The sequence below is a fragment of the Manacus candei genome, unplaced genomic scaffold (genome assembly GCF_025592945.1).
Source record: "Manacus candei isolate 608988 ecotype Guabito, Panama unplaced genomic scaffold, ASM2559294v1 h1tg000003l, whole genome shotgun sequence".
Taxonomy (NCBI): Eukaryota; Metazoa; Chordata; class Aves; order Passeriformes; family Pipridae; genus Manacus; species Manacus candei.
Genome location: NW_026138051.1, coordinates 12,538,997 through 12,558,884, shown reverse-complemented (window position 1 = coordinate 12,558,884; position 19,888 = coordinate 12,538,997). Strand labels below are relative to the sequence as shown.

General features: G+C 57.0%; 2 protein-coding genes across 5 annotated transcripts; one reads left to right on the top strand and one right to left on the bottom strand.

Annotated features, from left to right (window-relative positions):
• Positions 1-68: 68 nt before the first annotated feature.
• Positions 69-11,863, bottom strand: XKRX (XK related X-linked). Of its 4 annotated transcripts, XM_051783436.1 has the most exons (5): positions 11,411-11,724; positions 7,043-7,360; positions 4,570-4,924; positions 2,258-2,517; positions 69-1,420 (listed from the first exon to the last, which is right to left on the bottom strand). In XM_051783436.1, the coding sequence occupies exons 3-5, from the start codon at positions 4,860-4,862 to the stop codon at positions 675-677; spliced, it is 1,299 nt and encodes a 432-aa protein (XP_051639396.1). In that variant the 5' UTR covers positions 4,863-4,924; positions 7,043-7,360; positions 11,411-11,724; the 3' UTR covers positions 69-674. The 4 variants fall into 4 exon arrangements, with proteins under 4 accessions (XP_051639396.1, XP_051639409.1, XP_051639417.1 ...); XM_051783449.1 differs by lacking the exons at positions 7,043-7,360; positions 11,411-11,724 and adding an exon at positions 11,734-11,863 and having other exon boundaries at positions 4,570-4,728; XM_051783457.1 differs by lacking the exon at positions 7,043-7,360 and having other exon boundaries at positions 11,411-11,464.
• Positions 11,864-13,988: 2,125 nt separating this feature from the next.
• Positions 13,989-17,634, top strand: ARL13A (ADP ribosylation factor like GTPase 13A). Its single transcript, XM_051788316.1, has 9 exons — positions 13,989-14,047; positions 15,082-15,152; positions 15,392-15,641; positions 15,986-16,091; positions 16,173-16,333; positions 16,429-16,522; positions 16,605-16,809; positions 17,147-17,248; positions 17,558-17,634. Exons 1-9 carry the CDS (start codon positions 13,989-13,991, stop codon positions 17,632-17,634), a joined length of 1,125 nt encoding a protein of 374 aa, XP_051644276.1.
• Positions 17,635-19,888: the final 2,254 nt, after the last annotated feature.

The window sequence follows — 19,888 nt, the reverse complement described above, 5'->3', positions numbered from 1 at the left end:
TGCATGCCAGCCCTGGCGGGACAGTCCCCACCCTCTGCATGAGTCACTGCCAGCACCCAGACACGCAGCCACAGCAAAGTTTCTTTACTGCTTAAAACAGTCCCAGTGGCACCCATGGCCCAAGGTCACAGTATGCATCCTAGCAGCAGGTGGGGGTGTAGGGGCACCCCATGGGCTGTGCACTGCACAGCAGCCAGCTTGCAGGTGATTTGGGCACCCCACAAGTCCTTGAATCATAGAATCACAGAATAGTTTGGATTGGAAGGGACCTCTAAAGGCCACCTAGTCCAATTCCCCTGCCATCGGCAGGGATATCTTCACCTAGACCAGGTTGCTCAGAGCCCCATCCAACCTGGCCTTGAATATGTTCAGGAATGAGATGTCCACCATCTCTCTGGGCAACCAGTGCCAGTGCTTCACCATTCTCATTGTAAGAAACTCCTTTCTTGTATCAAATCCAAGTCAACCCTCCTTCATGTTCATATGCATGGTCCTGGGCAGGTGAGCACATTCCTGTCCCCCTGTCACTGTGAAGACACACTGGGACTGGCTGCCACTGCAGGACCAGGCAGTGCCTGGCTCATGCTGCGAGCATCCTCTGACTGCTAGTGCAGCCCAGTGCTGCCCATCCCCATGCCTGCAGTCAGCTGGAAGAAATGGGTGCTAGCTGTGCCTCAGACAATGCTGTGCCTCACACCGGGCTCAAAGGGTGCCTCGAGGCACAGTGGGGTCCCTGGTGGGTGCCGGTGGCAGCAGACACAGTGCAGGAAGTCGGCGACGTTGTGCCGGAAGAGCTGGCGACAGGGGTGCAGGTACTGGAAGAAGAGGAGCATGAAGTAGATGCCCAGGCAGTAGCCAAGGAGCAGCTGCACTACCAGCAGTGGGGTGCAGACGTTCTCATAGACGTCTGTTTTGAAGAAGTACCAGAGGATGACGAGGGCCGTGTTCTCGGCCAGCCGGGCCACGTAGTACACGGCCAGGCGGCCCCAGTTCTGCGACTTGTCGATGAGGTCCCGGTCGGCCAGTTTGAGCTGCACGGCCGACCAGCAGAACATGTTGATGCTGGCATAGAGGAGGGTGAAGGCGCAAAGCACCACCACTGTGCCTACATGGCTGAAGTTCTTCTCGATGTTGTCGGGCAGGCGGGTGCCGCTGCGCCAGAACTGCACCCAGGGCAAGAAGAAGACCACCAGCAGGTTGGCCAGGGCAATGGGGATGATCCAGTGCTTGAAGACAGTGCTGAAGAGCACAAGGACGGCCACGCGGGTGGAGATCTCCAGGCTGCGCCACAGCACGATGCAGAGGAAGGCCAGTGGCCGCAGCTGGACCTTGTAGTCATCGTACTTGACCTGGATGGCCAGGATGTTGCAGACGAGCGCTCCGTAGGTGACCGACACCAGGCAGATGGCCATGAGGACGGCTGCAGAGGGAGAGAGCAGGGGAGTCAGGCAGCATCAGGGACTGCACTGTGTGTCCAGCCTCTCTGCTGCCTGAGGTGCAAAGCCGGGGGTGCCAGCTCCATGTGGGAAACATGGGGTGCCAATCTTGGGTGAGAAGTGCAAGGTGCCAAACCCTGGGGCTCACAGCAGGAGGCTCAGTGTGAGCACTGCTGGGACAGCTCACGGCTGGTGGTGACAGTCCCCATGATGAGGTGACTTCGAGGGGAGCTGCTGGCAGCAGGAGGTTCTGCCTGGCTTGGTAGCATACAGAAGTGGGAGTTAAAAGCTTGCTCTGGCACATCCACCTCCAAGCACATAAACATCCTGGGAGCTCGCAAGGGAGCCTGGGAGTGGGAGTGTTGGCCTAGGAGCTCCGGCTGTTGGGAAAGGTGGAGAAATAGATCCAGTGGAAGGACTGTAGGGAAGCCAGGGGCTGTAGCTAGACAGAAAAAAAATAATGGAGACTGGAGCAGGCTGGGGCAGGCATCTGCCATTTTTATGGGACAGGGCACTGAGGGGATGGCATGGCTCTATAGGGCAGATACCCACAAGCATCGGGGCTGGGAGCAGAGCCTGGCACCTCAGTCATGGCCAGCTCTTCCCACTGTCTTCATCCCCACTGCAAGCCGAAAAGCAGAGAGCTGATGAGTGCCCAACTTTTATGGGTTGTGCTCCACCTTTAGGGGAGTCCAGTGGTAGTTGTGATCCCAGAAACAACTGCTTGGATTGCTTGGATGCCACATTGGCACACACAGCTAAGGAGCTGGCACTGTGCCCTGGTGGGATTCCTAGGGAGCCCACATGCCAGGCACCCTTACCTCGGGCAACAGGGACGTACTTCTCCAAGACACTGATGTAGAGCTGGACGGTGAGCTGCGGGGTGGAGCCCAGGAAGGCCTGGATGACAGCCATGCGTTTGAAAGCGTTGCGGTGCGTGGCCAGCCGGCGCTCCGAGTGTCCCACCTCCTGCTCCATCTCCACCTCGTAGCCTTTCCGCAGCCAGCGCTTGCGGGTGATGGTGACGTAGGGCTCCTCCTTCTTCCCTGACTTGCAGTACACCAGCAGGGCCTCCATGCACCTGTGGAGACATAGGAGCTGTCACCCCACCAGCTGCCACCCTGCCAGCCCCCCTGCTGGCCCCCAGCCCCACTCCTGGCACGTCTAGCAGACTCTTTCCTGGTGCTGGCCAGACCGTCCTCCTGCTGAGTGCAGCCCAACTGATTTGGGCAACTGTCCAGCAGTGCTGTGGGCGGTTCCTGGCCCTGGGATGGCAAGATGATGGCAGAGTCACACTCGGATCATGAAGGTGCCTCATGGCTGCTCCTCTGCTCCAGCACTCTGGATGAATCATATGAGGCAGAGGAGCAACAGTTGCCCCAGCGAGGGCAACTCGTAAGGTGAAACAGCTGCTGCAAGAGGTGCAGCATCCAGGGTACAGAAACAGTGGCTCTGCTGGGAGCTACAGCTGCAGGAAGGTGTTAATCGCCTTTGGGCTCTGTTTTCCCAACTGGTAAAAACCTCTTCCTCTAAGCAGAGGGAAGAGAAACTCTGATATTGTCTTTGATCTCTGCTCTTGAGCAGAAGAAGGCTTCCACGCTTCCTTCTTGGTGGGGACAGCAGGAAGGGGAGCCCAGGGTGAAGCTGTGTGTGACATGGGCAGATAAGACAGCGCTTCCGCAGGCCCTTTTCCGCGGGGCATCCTCACATGTGGGTGGGGATGTGACTTTCTCCTGTGCTGCTCCTCACTGTGAGGGTGGGGGATCCCCAGCCCCTCCACACACAGCCATGGGGTGGATGTGCATGGCAAGAGGCAATCAGCAAAGGAGGATTCATCTGACAGGCTCGGCTCATGCCTGGGGACTAGCTAGCCCTGGGACTAACAGGATATCATTAGGGCAGCAGAAATTTATCTGCATCAGACCCAAACGGAATGAGGTTTTTGGATAAATTCTCTCGGCAGATCAGGCCAGTGCACATGGCTCATTGCAAACTTGAATGGGAAAACGGTTTCATCCCAAAGGCCCAGCTTCAAGTGCAGTCCCAGCTGGCTCCTAGTGCCCTGCCAGACCTTCTCAGCAGGCTGGGTTCCATCTCCGGCCTGAGCAGACGGCTGAGGCAGTCTACCCCGGGCAGCTTCAGCTGGCTCTTGCAAGCAGCCAAGCTCCACCATAACCATCTCAGACAGCCTTGGTCAGTGTGGTGAGACCCATGACACCACCATGGGCCACCGTGGGCTGGCAGCACTGAGGTGAGGCCCCCCAGTGACCTCTGAAGATCAGATGTGGTGACAAGGACACTTCCAGCACTCTGCTTGTTTCCGGTGATGGAGGAAATGGGGTGCAGGCCACCGTATTTTCGCAGTTCTGTGGGCCCCAAAGAGTGGCTCCTGGTCCACCCTTGCAGATGGCAGATGCCTTGCCTCCTGCTGTGCATTCTCACTGAGAAGGGTGGCCAGGGTGACAGCAGCCCAGGAAGTACTGCAGCATTCCCAAGGAATGAGAGATCAGCACATCTCCAACTTGTGCAATATCCACCCCCTCACTGCCATCTTCCCAACATGGTCCAGTGGCTCACCAGTTCCCATGCCAGCCCCAATCCTGTACCCAGCTCCTCTCCTCCATGTCCCATAATCCCACCTGTTCCAGGTCTGGGGACCTTCTTTGAGGGTGCTCCTATTCACCCTTGAGCACCCAGTCAGGATTCCCATCTGTGCTCCCAGCAAGAAGATGGCAAACCCCAGACGCTGGGAGAGCCTCTGGTGGCAGCCAGGACTCTGCAAAGTGCCTTTCCAGCAGCTGGCATGCAACAGGCTGGCAGAGCCACGTCCTGCCGGAGAGGGGTCCAGCAGGCAGGAGCGCCCGTTGCACCACTAGGGAGGGAGGGGCGAGCAGGGGACCCCCTGGAGCCGGGAGCAGCAGCAGCTCCGGGGAGGAGGGACGAGGAGCCGGCAGGAGCAGCTCCGGGCACACCGGACATATGGCTGCTGACAGGCGGTCCCCGGGGCGCCCGTCCTGCCCGGCACCGGTTCCCGCTCTCAGCCGGTGCCCGCGGACGTGCCGGGGGTCTCCGTGTACCTGCCAGGGGTCCGCGCACCCGAGCGGGGGGTCCCCGCGCCCCGGGCTGCGCTCACCTGATAACGGGGCCAAGCTGGAGCAGGTGCATGAGCAGAACGAGGGGCCGGTCGCGGCTGAGGTCGCGGTGCACGAAGGTGAGGGTGAGCTGCACCAGGACGGAGGGGCAGAGTACGAAGAAGATGGTGAGCGCCAGCCAGAAGCGGTCGTCGGAGTGGCTGTAGGAGAGGCAGAGCACGGTGGCCGCCGCCCCCTCCCCGCAGAACAGCGCCGTCGAGAAGACGATGCTGAGCGGCAGCTTCGCCCGCGACGGGGCGGCGGCGGGCGGGCGGTCCCCGCTCGGGCTGTCCATCGCGGCCCCGGCCCGGCCCGGCCCGGCCCGGGCTCTCAGCCCCGCCGCGGCGCCATCCCGGGCTGCAGCGGAGAGAAGAGCGGCGCTGCGGGGCGGGACGGGGCGGGGCGGGGCTCCCCCGCCGCACCGAGCACCGACGGGCGGCACCGCACCGGCACCGCTCCGGGACCGCCCCGACGGGCCCCGACCCTCCAGCCCGGGGTTCCCCCCTCCAGGTATCCCCACCTTGCCCGCCAGCCTCCTGCGCTGGGGCCCCCTGCAACTGCTGTACCCTGATCCCCACCAGGCGTGGAGCCCTCTGCCCCAGGACATCCCCACCTGTGCCCCTGCCCCAACAGCCCTGCCTTTGACAGGGGGAAACCCACCCCAGGACACCCCCAACATGGCCAGAATCCCCCTGCTCCCGCAGCACCCACCCCCGGGACTCCCATTCCCCCAGCTATAGCCCTGTCAACCCCCATGCTACAACTTGCATGTGCTCTGGGGTCTCTGGGGTCCCTGGGGTCCTCCTCAGGACCTCTCAGTCAAATCCTGACCCAATCATGTCTTGGCAGCTACCAACATCCCAAGATGCAGTAACATGCAGGGTCCCTCCAGGGAAGAATTGTCAGGCAGCTCCAGGGACAGCAGGGTCCCACTGTAGGGCAGGAGGGGATGCCAGCGTGGGTGCCAGCCCTGCCTGCATCAGCCAGCTGCCAAAGAGCTGCCTGTACCCACTGCTGCCTCAGATCTGGGGCCTGACCCCAGCTCTGGGGCCTGACCCAATCTCCAGCCCTGGGAAGGGTATGTGGGGCCAGGCCGGGCCACCCTCCAGCCTGTGGCCCTGTGCCATGTGGGGCAGCATGTGGGAGGAGGGGTATTGCCAAGGGAGGGAGCGTCTTGGTATCTCACAAGCCAAGCTGTGGCAGGGACACCCCTTCAGGTCTGGCAGGCAGCTGGAGTCTGTATCAAGATTTGGGTTGGATGTTACAGGGGAGATGTGGCTCCTGTATCCTGAATGCTGCTGCCTCCAGGTAAGATGTAGTGAAGACCACCTTGGCCTACAGATGAGCAACAGACTGCTTTTCTCATCAACTTCAAGGATCCCACCTTCAGAGTGATGGGTTATATGGACTTGCTGACAGAGCCAAACCTCCCATCGCTGAGCCCACCACTCAGCCCTACATCCCTCTTGTCTGTCCCACTTTGGTCACCTGTACAGTGGTGGGAACACAAGGCTGTGTGGGCTGCTCCCCACCTCGATGGCCATGGTGGTCCCTGCTCTGCCCAACACACACAGTGCCCCCAGCACCAGCCCTGCCCACCTTTTCCCCATGAGCATCAGTGTGGACACGGGCAGGGATGCACACCCACTGTTTTGCCCAAGCACCCACTGCCTGACAGATCCCTCAGTCCAGCCTGTGCACACACTGGCTGGCTGGAAGAGATGGGACAAGGCAAAGAGTGTTTGACATTGGTCAGTTTTTCCTGGTTTAGGCAGACCAGGAGTTTTTAGGTAACTTTTAAAAGTCACTTAGTGCTCATCCCTCATCAGCCAGGCCGGCTCACAAGGAGATGCCCATGCTAGCAACAGAAAAACTGTGTCCACTCACCTTCCCCATGCAAGCCAAAAGCACAAAAACTCCCAAACCCCATGCACAAAAGTTTTTCCCGTTTTACCAGGCTGGAAGCATTACCAGGGCTTTTGGTCTTATCAGCAGCAGAGCTGGGAATAAAACCACCTGAGGCCTTGGAGGCCGTGTCTCCCCCAAGAGAAATTCCCACACAGAAGCAATCCCTGTCTCTGCAGCTGCTCATTGCTTTTCCTTCCAAGGATGGACAGCTGCTTCAGGAAACCACAAACCCCATGAGCTCGTAGGGACTGGTCTGACCAGCAGGGATGGGAGATCTACGTGACAGCTCAGTTCTGGTATGATAGTTACATATTTTCAAGCTGTTTTTGGAAAACAGCCTCTCCAAAAAAAACCTCCAGAGTGTGAAGGGATGTGTCTAAAACACAGGAGGAGCCTGCCACCAGCCAGAGGCCAGCTGGGGTGGGAGCTGTGCACAGCAGCAGCTGTGCCCAGCTGGGTGCTCAGCCAGTGGTGGCACATCATGTGGTGCTGCCAGCTGCACCCACAGCTCTGTATGAGCAGCAAGAGCAATGCGCCCTTTGTACCATTTATGAAACTTCCACTTACCCAAATTAAAAGCATTCCCCAGGAGCCTGGCAGGTCACCAAGCCCTCAGCAGAGCAACGCCTGTGCTTCGACTCATCGTATTTTTAATTTCCCCTGCTTCGTGATGAAATACTTGAGAACAATTGTTTAAGCAGGCAAGAATTCCAGTCCTGTATCCATAAACCCCAGCAGCCATCAAGAGGAATGGAGAGACAAAGCATCACAGCACTCCCCATACCAGTTATTATCCTATTTTCTGACCCAAGCACGAAGAGGCAGCGGGCTGTTCACGTCGTGAGTCACCTCTGCAGCCTGACCCCACCTGTCCACAGCTCAGCACTGTAAACAGCAGATAGGCCATAAAAGTGATCTGTGTCACAGATAGCATCAGCCAGGGATCCTGTCCCACTGCCCTGCCACTCCCTGTCCCTGCCAGCTCCACGCCTACACCTCCGCCTGCGAGCCCAGCACGGCTGGGGCTGCACAGACACCCTGGGACACCACTGTCACAGAGCAACTGCCTGACCCAGGGCTGTCACAAGCCAGCAGGGCACTGGGGGTGTCCTACCCCGTTGTTCCTATGTTCAGTGGCTGGATCCTGGGTGGCTGCTGGCTGACCCTTGTTCTGAGTCCTCCCAGGAGTGGAACAGCCCCCGGGCTGGCAGAGATGAAGTGATGTGGAATCATAGAATATGCTGAGTTGGAAAGGACCCACTATGATCATCGAGTCCAACTACTGGCCCTTCACAGGACAGCCCCCAGAATCACACCATGTGACTAAGAACGTTGTCCAAATGCTTCTTGAGCTCTGTCAGGCCTGGTGCTGTGACCACTTCCCTGGGAAGCCTGTTCCAACACCTGACCACTTTCTGGGTGAAGATATCTAATCTGATATCTAACCTAAACCTACCCTGATGCAGCTTCATGCCATTAAGTGACATCCGAGATGATGTGAAACTGCCCTGGAAGTGCCCATCAGGATATAACTCAAGGTACCAAACAGAGGGGGACTGTTCTGGCTTCTCATCTGCCTGTATCACCAATAGAGCAGCAGCAGGATGAGGACAATGATTGTCGCCCTGTACTGGGCACTGCTGAGGTCTCACCTCAAATCCCATGGTCAGTTTTGGGCCCCCCACTTCAAGTAAGACATTGAGGGACTAGAGCATGTCCAGAGAAGGGCAACAAAGCCAGTGAAGGGTCTAGAGGGTAAGTCTGATGAAGAAAGGCTGAGGGAGCTGGGGGGACTCTGCCTGGGAGCTTTTATTGCTCTTCACAACTACCTGAAAGGAGGTTGTAGCCAGGTGGGGGTCGCTCTCTTTCCCAAGTAACAAGCTACAGGACAAGAGGAAATGGCCTCAAGCTGTAGCAGAGAAGGTTTAGATTGGATACTAGGAAACAAATCTTCACTGAAAGGATGGTCAGACCTTGGAACAGACTCCCCAGGGAAGTGGTGGAGTCACCATCCCTGAAAGTGCTCAAAAAACCTCTAGATGTGGCACTTGGGGGTATGGTTTAATGGTAAACTTTACAGTGCTGGGTTAATTGTTGTACTCAATGATCTTAGAGGATCTTCCCAACCTTAATGATTCTGTGGTTCTATGATCTCTAGGACCACTTAGGAAATTGAGGAGTTTAGGTGGGTTGCATGTTACTTCTGTTACAGAAGCTCCTAGAAGCTCATGTTTTTTCCAAACCTCACTGTCAGGAGCTGGAGCTGGAGAAAAAGGCAGAGGGAAGGAGAAACCAATTTTCCCTGCACAAGAGTGGCACAGTGTCACCTGAGTCCCTTCCTCATGTTTTTCTGCAGGCATCAGCATTCAGGAGTCTCCCTCTACCTGTGAATGCCCAAGGCACTGGCTGGAGTCCTACCACCATGTGTGGATGTCAATTCTCCTGTCTCCACAAGTGTCTGCCCTGTCTTGGAGAGCTTCCCAGCTTCATTAATATCTTAATCCCAGCCTCTATTATTATTTTTAATCCCAGTGTTCACACAACACGCGTTGCACAAAGGGCAGTGGCTGTGGTGGCCACCCACTGTGGGAAATGCAGGGTTTGCTGTGCAGCTTTTCCAGCCCCTTGGATGCCTGCGGATGTGCCAGGGTATTTGTGTGCAGGATTGTGGATGTGGGGTGGGAACAGGCTCCTTCACCAGCTCTCACTCTCGAAATAGCCATGTCTGCTTTACACATGCCTGTCTGGTGGCTCAGCTCCTGTAAAAGGAGAAGAGAAAAGCTGTTTGGAAAAGGCAGGGAGCTCTGAGCCAGAGCTCTTAAAGAGCCCAGGTGGGGAGAGCTGCCAGCATGCTCCCCAAGCTCTCCTCTCCTCTCCTCACTGCACTAGGACCTGGAGCAGACATCGCTCCCAGGGTGCTTGTTGGGACATGCCAAGAGCACACTGCTGCCTTTCCAAATATAGCTCTGCACACAGAGGTGGAGGCAGCTGCTCGGGGTGTGGGGATGGCCAAGCTTCCCTGCTTCAGATCTGAAACCACCTCAGGAACACGATCTGTGCAGGGGATTAAACATTCAGCTGCTGCCGCGTGGGGCGATGGTGGGAATGTGTTGATCTCCCAAACACCCAGTGTGCTGGATGAAGTGGAAATCAAAAAGTGCCCCCCACCTGACATGCTGTGAGCAGGGGACACAGTTGTGTCCCCCTCAGTGCAGCCACTCCATCCTGACTAGCAGGGTTGGGAGATTCTGAGGAATCCATGAGCTAGGAATTTTTTACTTAGTTTGGAAATAGCTTTGCAAATGACTGGTTTCCACGGGCTAAACTGTTTGGATTTTGCATTGCTTTCTCAGTAGCCCAGCTGTATTTTTTCCTGCCCCAGCAGTCTGTGGAATAGTTTCCGGCTGGGGAAATATTTATTCCAGTCGCTTCATCATGTGACTGCTTTTACCGCTTCAGTTCCTCACCCAGCTTCGGTCCCTGGTCCTCCTGGGAGAAAAACAGATGCTTGTGCTGAGGACCTCATCTCTCTAAATCTCACTGGAAGCTGTGCTGAGCCCACTGGGATCCAGACACTGGGCTGCCAGAGCCAGGATGCCTGCCTGCAGAGCATGGGCCATGTAACTGCTGCCTCACAGCTTCAATTCTTTAACAAGAAAGCAGAGTTACCTTTGGATGCATTTATAGGTCTTTGCTATAAATACACATTTTGAAGTCACGCCTCCTTGGCTACAGTCCCAGCTCAGGCAGCAGGTAATGCTGTAACACTAAACCAGGCAGGAAGGGTTAAAATTACCTTTAATTGACTGATTCCCCCTGGGTCCCCCCTGCTGTAAGAGTATACAGCCCTGACAGTGTTATAACCCAGCCAGGCTGCCTGTGTCTGCCCAGGCATTCTGGCAGGCAGGAGGATTGGTTTACACTCTCCTATTCCCCATGCGGGAAAGCAGAAGGAGCACTGTAATGCTCTCAGCAAAACCATTATAGAAACCCAGATAGGGCTTGTAGCCATCACAGAGGCTTCCTAGAGCTGTGTGTACGGCACAGGAGCAAGCTGGCAGCTTGTCTTGCAGCAGGGAGCAGAGTAAAGAGAGTGCTCAAATCCAAACCTCTCCCAGGAATTTGTGTGTGCTTTGGCTGGGAAAGCACCCTGCCAGAAATTGGGTGAAGAGCAAACAGCTCCCTGCACATTTCCTGCTTGCTTCTGCATCTGACACAGGGTGATGGTACTGGTGTGGGAGAGCAAAGAATGCTCTGGAAAAACAATCTCCCTTACCCAAAATAGCTTGTGGAATGGTTGCTGGCAGTGGGACGCAAACCATCCATGCTCCTTGGTACTACGCCAGCAAACCTGCCTGGTGCCCCAATTCCTCACCAACAGGTCTCTATGTCACAGGCTGTAATTATCTTGTGTTCCCAGCCTGACTGTGGGGTGTTTGCCTGTAATTAGCTCTTGGGATTTAGGAGCTGGTATGATCCAGGGTTATCGTTAGTCACCAGTGCCATGCTGGGATTTAAAGGGACAAAGCGGTTGTTTGCATATCTACCACCTCAGTGTGCTGTCAGACAGTATGTTAAATAGAAAGATGAGTCTCTCCTCAAAGCCTATGAGTGACTTTGCCCCCCACAGATCCCTTTCTAGGCAGAGTTGATGCAGCTCCAAGTAAAGCAGAACAGCTTGCTAATATTTCCGCTGTGACTTTTTGGTCTTTGCCATCACCTTGTCTCTGGTGTCACCCCAGCTCAAGGCCCTCAGTAAAGGCTGTGGTCAGCCCCTATAAGCCCCTATAGCTCTGCGCTGCCCATCACGTTCCCTTGCAAACCATCATTCCCCACGTGAAAGCTTCCCAGCCATCCCTCCCACTCTGCCTTTTGCCCCAGGGGTGTCAAGCAGGGTTCCCAGTGCGCCCGATGCCGGCTCGGGCACGTACTCACGGGGTCTAGGGAAGCCGAGGCAGGGCAGCCCGCCAGCCCACGTCCATCTGCGCTTCTCCACGGTCCCTGTGGTTTCGTCTCATTCCCTCGCCTGCGACACTCCAGCAGGCAGAAATAGCCCCAAAGCACGTGCCACCTTCTGGGGAGCGATGCCAGGGGCCAGGCAGCCCCAGCACCTCAGGCACAGCCCCCCCTCAGGGGCTCCTGGTGGCACCGGAGTGTCCAGCCCAGCACCGTGCCGGGGCACAGTCCGGGCATAGCGCTGGTGAGGAACATCTTCATTTATCCACCAAGATAATAAATTCTGCCTTAGAGTTTCTCACCTGGCAACAGTCACCAAGGAAACGAGAATGGCTGCTGCGGGTCCCCACTGGTGCTGCCTGGGGGGTCCCCATGGCCCTGGCAGAGGGTCTCCAGCTGCACCCTGTCTGGTCATCTGTGTGGGCAAAGGGCCAGTCACTCACTTGTAACCTGAGCCCAGGCACAGCAGAATGCCCATCGATGCAGGCTTGGCCTTTGCACCACCTCTCCAGAGCCGAGTGTGGGTTTCATCAGGTTTGGGGTGGATTTTGAGGTTTTCTTGGCTGTTGATCCTAGTGTGTGTGCATTGGGAGGAGTGAACTGGAGCTACCTCAGGCTCCCGGGGGTTTTCCCTGTCCCTGGCACAGGTTTGGTCAGGGATTTTGGACACTTGCGTTAAAAGCAGTAGTACCCCAAGTGCTCAGAGATCTCTAGAAATCCATTGTTACCAGAGCAAGATGAACTCTTGCTACCCTTCAGGATCCCGAGCCGCTGCCTCCAGGGCTGCCTGACACATGGCACTTCCCTATTTATAGCAGCTGTGGTCATGCCTCCTCCTATCCCCTGCCAGGCTGTCCGCTAGCAGTGCCACCCCTAAGCTCAGAGGCAGGCACTGTCTTCCAACAGGTAATTTCAGCCTAGTACAGCTAATTCTCCAAAAAGCATCCCAGCCCCATGCTGCCTGCAAACCTGGCTCTGACACTGGTCCCTGCAGTTGCTGGCACAGGCACAGAAGCAATCAGGAAAGGCCATCAGGCTGGGGACAGGGTTCTGTCCCTGGGCCAGGCTAGGGTAGCTGATGTGCAGCCACTGCCACGCCATCAGTAGCACAGGGGTGACCAGTTACTGCAAATATGGCAGGTGGCTGTGATATCAGAACAGAAACTTCCTCCATCAACCATTAACCACACATGGCTCCCTGCCCATGGCACTGCCCTGGGGCACCTCCCTTGCCCAGGGTGGGTGCTGAGCTTCCCAACAGCACGTGGTGCTGGAGAGGGGTGCATAGGGCTGTGCCTATCCCAGGCCTGCACCCCTGGGGCTATACTGGATGCGAGGCAGCATCTCAGCATCTTTGGCTCATGGGTGGGATTTAGTTGGTCAAGGTAGTGCTGCTGGCACTGGGTGGTTTAGCATGGACCAATGTGAGCCAGTGGGCTTCCTGTTTGCTCCACAGTACAGCTTTTGAAGGCTCTCCTTGTCCCTCTGGACCCCACTTCCCCCACCCAGAGCTCCTGCAGCTCAGACATCCTTGTATGATTTCTTCTCCTCCACACGCAACAGCGGCAGCATGCCAGGGAGGGCAGCTCCTGCTGGGAAAAGCACCAGGAAACCTGAGAAGCAAGATAAGAGCTTCAGAGTTACAGATCAAGGAGCTGGGGCTTTTTTCCTCCACTGTTGTTTGAGGGTCTCCACCACCTCCCTGCTCCCAGCCAGGCTCCTGATGGGGCTGGCCAGTGTTTCTGTCCCAAGCAGCAAAGGACCAGCTGCCATTCAGGGGGCATTCATGCTTCATTAGGGCATGAAATACAAGTGGTGAGCAGTGATGTCCCCCAGCCAGGCTCAGAGTGGGCCCTGGGGGGGCACCAGTTCTGTGCACACCATGAAGCACATAATCCTTGCAGGGGCTGCAGAGAAACATCCACACGGGGATTAGGCAGCAAGGAGCCAGGGACGCTGTTCCTTAGAAGAGGAATTAACTCAGCTGGAAACCCCACATCAGGTAATGTCCCCACCAGAAGCCGTTTATGCCAGCGAGGGAAGCACGAGGCTGCCCAGCACCATGGGGGTGCAGTGGGGTGGGTGATGCAGTGCCCAGTGCAGCAGGCAGCCCCACGACACACAGTGTCCCAGCAGCCACTGGCCTGGGCCGACCCACCAGGATTAAAGGGCCTGTGAGAGTAAGTAATTTAAATCCAGATTAGATTTAAGCAGCTGCTACGCAAAGGGGATGTGAGCAGGGGTCGCACAGTGGGGACAAGCAGGTGAGAGGCTGACTGGCACCCCTGTGATGCAAGGGGCTGTCAAGGCAGGGTCTGTCCAGCAGGTCCATGCCCATGAGGTATTGCCCAGAGGGATGGATTTTATCCCCAGGTTTGGCTTGTGCATACCAGGCTGGAGGCAGCAGTGTTGGGCCGTGGGACGGGGCATCCTGGGATGAGATGCTCCCAGCCATGGGGAGAGAGCACAGGCAGGAGGATGAAGCACATGGACGCGCTGGGCTGCTCACTGAGTAGGTGCCGAAGAGAGGCCATCCCTCCACACGGGGTTGCAGACCATGTTCCACCTCTTCTCCCACTGCTGGTCGTGGCTGCAGGCCATACAGGAGCCCATCAGGTAGGTCACTGTGCCTGCTCCTCGGGATTCCCAGGGAGAACAACATTTACCTGTGTGTTTATCAGTGGTGAGGGCACCAGTGCAGTAAGAGGGTGAGAGTGGTGCCCATTGCAGGAACTGTCCCCAGATTGCTGGGCAAGGCACATGTGTGTCCTCGCTGTCCCCTGAGCAGGCAGGAGCTGGCAGGCAGGGGAGCAGACTGGGCAGGGGCGCACATGCAGGGAATGCTCCCAGCAGGATGTCCCCTGTGCAAAGTCAGCAGCTCCCCTGGAAAAATGGGGAGGATGCACTGAAACACTGCTGTGCCTGTGTGTGTCCGGAGACCCAGGTTAATTACCCTGGGACAGTACTGCAGGGGGGTTTATGGTCCTCTCCTTCAAGAGGAGACCTTACCTGCTGAAATGCTGGAGGTGGAGCCATGCCACCCACACAGCCTGATCTGTATGTTTAAGGAAGAAAACTATACTGCAAATGACTACTGTGGCTTGTCAACAACAGGGAAGACTTTCTCTATGTGCTCTGGTAGAGCACATTGCTGGAGACCAAATAGGACTGTTTGGCAACAGGAGAAACTACCTGAGTCAAGGCAGAGGCTTGTAAAAATGTCCTTGCTACCTCTCCCTAGTTGTGTGTACTCATAATTTACTGCCAAGGAAGGAGTAATCATTGACTGCATATAAGGAAAAATCATTTTGGCCTGTGCACACCATTGCTTAGTCCTATATGATATGTAAATAAGTTCTTGCCATAGGAAGCACCTTGAAGGCTCTGCATAGTGGCTGTCCCACAGTGCTGAGGTGGCTTCAGGCACTTGTGCCTTCCCTCACCCTCTCCCAGGCACCAGAGCCCACCCCTGCCCTTGCCCCCAGCTCAGCCAGAGCCTGTGTCACTGTCCTGTACCTCTCCTGGCTGAAGTGCAGCTACTGTGGACAGGGTCCCTTGTCTGGGAGCCTGGGGGCCTGCAGTGGTCACCACTCTCCAAGGAGCACAACAACCTTTCTCTGGGATGCTCAGCTGCTGTTGTCACTCTGCAGAAAGGTGACTCTCCTTGTCGTGGGGCTGGACAATGCAGGGAAAACCTCTGTCATCACGGACATAGAGAAAGGTGAGGAGCAGCAGCAGAACCGGCCTCAGCTGGAGGCAGCAGCTTTATCGTTCTTTGCAATCAAGTATCCAATACCCCTAAAATACAGCCCCTGTTCTGGGGAAGTGTGCAAGGCACCAGCTGTGCCGCGGGCAGCTCTGGGAGCGGGAGCAGGGATGTGGCTGGGAGAAGAGGAGGAACATGCCGCAGGGAAGCTCCCGGGCTCCTCTGCCAGCTCTCTGCCCTCTCCCCACACACAGCACTGGCCGGGGAGGTGCTGCCCGACGCACAGCCCGGCCAGACCCGCCTGCGGGTGGACAGGTTCGAGGTGACGCTGGTGGATCTGCCCGGGGGGCAGCGATCCCGCAGTTCCTGGCGCAGCCACTACAGCGGGGCCCACGGGCTCCTCTTCGTCCTGGACTCCAGTGACCTGGCACGGATGGAAGAGGCCCGCAAGGTCCTGAGTCGCGTCCTGAGCCATCCCGACATCTCCGGGAAGCCTCTCTTACTGTAAGGCTGGTCAGCGGGATGTGACCTTTGGGGTTTGAGGTGAGGGGAGTGAGTGGGAACCTGTTGCTGGGGTTGTGGGTTGCGTGCACGGGCTGCTGCGGGGGCGTGGCGTCCAGGGTGCTGTCGAGGGGTGCTGGGACTTGAGGATCACAGTGGCACTTGGGAGATGGGAGCATCCCTGGAGAGGAGATGAGGAGGGGGCTACAGTGCCAGGCAAGGGTTGGGGCAACGCTTCACCTAATCTCAGCCAAACTGGGAGAAAAACACCAGCCTCCCCCGCCGTCGCGCAGCGAGGCGCCCAGAAGCCGGGGTGACGGCCGCGTTCCGCTCTCCCCATGCCCCAGGCTGGCCAACAAGCAAGACGCGGCGGCCGCGCTGCTGCCCTGCGAGGTGATCGAGCGGCTGTGCCTGGAGCGGCTGGTCAACGAGAACCGCTCTCCCTGCCGCATCGTGAGTGCGGGGCTGGCCCCGCTCCCCCTCCCGCTCCCTGCGGAGCTGCGCTCCCCGGGCTGACCCCCCGCCTGCCCGCAGGAGCCCTGTGTCGCCAAGCGGGGACCCCCCGCCGGCCCGGCCCGTGCCACCCTGCAGGGGCTGCGCTGGCTCCTCCGCGCTGCCGCCGCCCCGGCCCCGCCGCCCGCCGAACCCGCACAGCCCGCCCCGAGGGCCGCCCGCGCCCGCCGGCTCGCCCGCAGGTGCATAAGGGGCTCCGCGGGTGCGTGTCCCCGTCCCCGTCCCCGTCCTCCTCCTCACAGCGCTCGACCTCAACCCCATCGTGCTCTCGCCCCAGGGACCGGCCACGCCCAGGGGAGGATGCTCGAGAAGGTGCGGGGAAGAACGGGGACAACCGGCCGCTGCGCCCCGTCTGCCACCTCCTGCCCCTGGTGAGTGAGTGAGACCCCAGGGGTGGGACGGGGTGGAAGGGGGGCTCCTCCACTTTCTTCTCATCCTCCTTACCCTGCCCAGGAGGAGAGTACTAAGGGCACCAGGAGGAGGAAGAAAAAGGTAAAGGTGAAGAAGAAGGGCTTGGGGCAGCCGAACCCAGCTGAGGAGCCGGAGGGACCAGGAGAAGGGGGTGACAGACATGCGGGGGCCGCTGGGGGGCTGCTGCTCCCCAACAGGGTCGGGCAGGAGGAGCCTGTGCCCACCAGGATGGCCACACCCCACCCAGGTGAGAGGGGGCTATGGGAGGCTGCCAGAACTGCTGACATCAGGATCCCCAGAGCCACCCTACAGGTAGGGTTTGGAACCTGGTAATACAGCAGAATGCTGGACCACTGGTCCCCACCACCCCCATTAGCTTTGCTTGCAGACCAGCAGAGCGCAGAGCAAGGTCACAGGAGTCTGAAGGGGAAGAAGAGAGACATCTCTGAGCACCTCCATAGGGAATGGTGCATGGAAGCAATGAAGGACTGAGGACCCGCCACCAACAGTCCTCTCAGGTGGTTCGGTGACAAAGGCATCCTTGCTCAGGTGTGGTGCCCGAAATTTTGTGTTTCTCTATCCAGTGCAGGGCATGAAAAAGAAAAAGAAGAAGAAAATCAAGAATAAAATTAAGTCGCAGGAATCTTCTGTGGAGCAGCAGCATGAGGAGGTCTCAAGCACCTTTGGTTGGTATTTCCCAGGACAGATTTTGCTGAAAGCATCAAGGAGCCTGGGCTGCTGGCAATGGGGTGTGAGCTGTGCAGGGACACTTGGCCACGGGGTGCTTGGTGTGGGGACATGGGCACAAGCAAGTGCTGCTGCAGGGCAAGGTGGTGGCTGTTGGGGAGGCAGATGCTGCTGCCTCTGCCGTGAGGTGGAATGAGTGCACTGTGCTGGAGGCTGGGGTGTCCTTGCAGCCCTCACTCAGCACAGGGTGCCAGGTGGGTCCTGGAGCTGGCCCCTGGTCAGTGCCCAACTGCTTCCCTTCCTTGCAGACTTGTACCGCCGGGCGATGCTGGCTCTGAAGATGAGGCAGGAGCAGAGGAAGCAGCCATCTGCCATCACCCCCTGAGCAGGGAAGGCACAAACTAGGGGATGGGTGATCCCAGAGGACCCAGCCTGCAGTGGCAGTGAGATCCCAGACTGAAGTGGCAGTGGGATTCATGCAGGGCTGCTGGGGTGCTTTTCCAGGGCTGGCAGTCCTGGGCAATAGATTCTGGGGCATGAACAGCAGCATTGTCCTTGGCGTGGCTTGGAAACAGGGCATTTGCAGGGACGAGCCAAAAGTCTCTTTGTAAGATGCTTCTCTGGCAGCTGGGCTGCAAACCCATCTGAAAAGGGAACAGCCAGCCACTTGCTGACCCCTGTTAGTATTCTGTGGAAGACTCCATCTAAACCCAGATTAGCCTGTGGAAGAGAGAAAGATCAGAGCAAACATCTCAGGGGAAAAAACCTTCATCTTGAATTGACCTACGTCCCAGGAAAGCTGTCTTCACAGGTCAGGGGCTGACTTGGCCTGTCAATCAGTCCCTGCTTACTGCCTGGAACAGTCTCATTTCCCAGTGGTGAAGATGGGAGGGCAGCCCCAGGTGGTCTGCAGAAGACCTTCATCCAGCCCACAGCCACATCTGGCAGTGTTGTCAGGACTCCTCTCACATGGGGAAGGAGGGTTATGCCTGTGTTTGTGCATCCAGCAGCCTGTCAGTGAAAGTTTAAGTTCAATGGCAACTGGTGGTAGAGGCTGCTGGAGGCTCCTTCCCCAGGATCGTTCTTCCTGATACTGCCATCCTCCCAGGAGGGACAGTGGTGACCTGCAGGAAATGCAAAATCCTCCCATGTCACTGGCAGCCTGGCACCCTGCAGCCCCAGGCAGTCACTGCTCTGTGCTCATCTCAGCTCTGAGACAGGACAACAAGCAACATTTGCAACACAACCCATCTGTGACACAAGCCTGTCACAGGGACTGAGCTGTGCCAGAGGACTGAGCTTGTGCTACCTGGCTCGAGTTGGGTGTATGTGCTGGGAAACCAATCATCAGTCCTGGAAACACTTTATGTGAAGTCAGGAGAGGGACGGTTTTCTCTTAACACCTGCAAGAGTGTTAGGACCTGAACTGTGCATTAGTCACCTCTGTTCCCATGATTACTGATAACAAGCCTTTGTGGTTCATGGGGAAGAAAAATCACTGAATCCCCTGGAAGGGCTGAAAAGGGAAAAGAAGAGAAACTGCAGCTACACTGCCTTGCCTGCCTGCTATAAAGTTTTGTCTAACTGCTGGATTCAACTGTCAGAGACTATAAGGATTCACTGTAAATAAACTGTAAATAATAAGAGCACAAATTAATACTGGCCTGTAAATACATCACTTTTAGTAAACCCCTTGTCTCTGTCTGGTGGAATTCCCTGCGATGTCAGTGCTGTGGGCAGGAGTGTACAGAAGGGACCTGCACCTGTGGAGCCCCTTCTCCTGGGATGGGTCAGGACCATGGTGCCCCCAGGGGGCCAGTCTAGGCTGCCAGCCAGGGTCACAAATCTCCACAGGATTAATGGGAAAGGAACATTAAAAAACTATCCCCTCTAACAGCCCCTTCTCACACACCCACTGGGTTTGGGAGGAGGCCGAGCACTCCCAAACAGCTGGAATCCCAAAACAGCCCATGGCCCACTCACTGTCTCTCCAGAACCATGTGGGGAGTGGGAGCTGAGTGGGTTTGGGACCGTCTGGCACAGACGGCTGCAGCCAGCTCCCTCTGGTGATCCCCGCAGCTCCCGGCACTGCAGCTCCTCGGCAGCAGCAGCCATGCAGGGACACAGCCCTGTGTGACACCCACAGTCAGACAGGACAGCCAGCGAGGCAAGTCCAAAGGCAGAACTGGCCCAACTGGTGCTGCTGGGCAGCTGAAGGAAGCTTTCCCTGAGAGCCAGCTGTAAGAAACCATTAAGGTTGATCTAACACGTTTCCCCTGACATAATGATCTCCAGCCTGTGGTGCAGACAGACAGTTAAAATATATTTCAGAATCAAACCTCCTTATCCTGGTGCTTCCATGGGTGGAGAGCAGCCAATCCCTACTACAACCAGGAGACAATCCTGGTCTGCACCCACCAGGAATATGACTTTTATCTTCTTTAGAAAGTGAGCAGCAACAACTCCGTGTTAAAAATGGTCTATCTCAAAACATCTCAGGAATACCTCAGAAATGAGATGTGATCAAAGATAAATCAAAATACATTAATTAATGGCTAATCCATGCCACTGGATAATTGTTTGGGCTGCTCCTGCCATGTGTGAGAAGCGGTGGCTGTAGCACAGCGAGCATGCCTGGG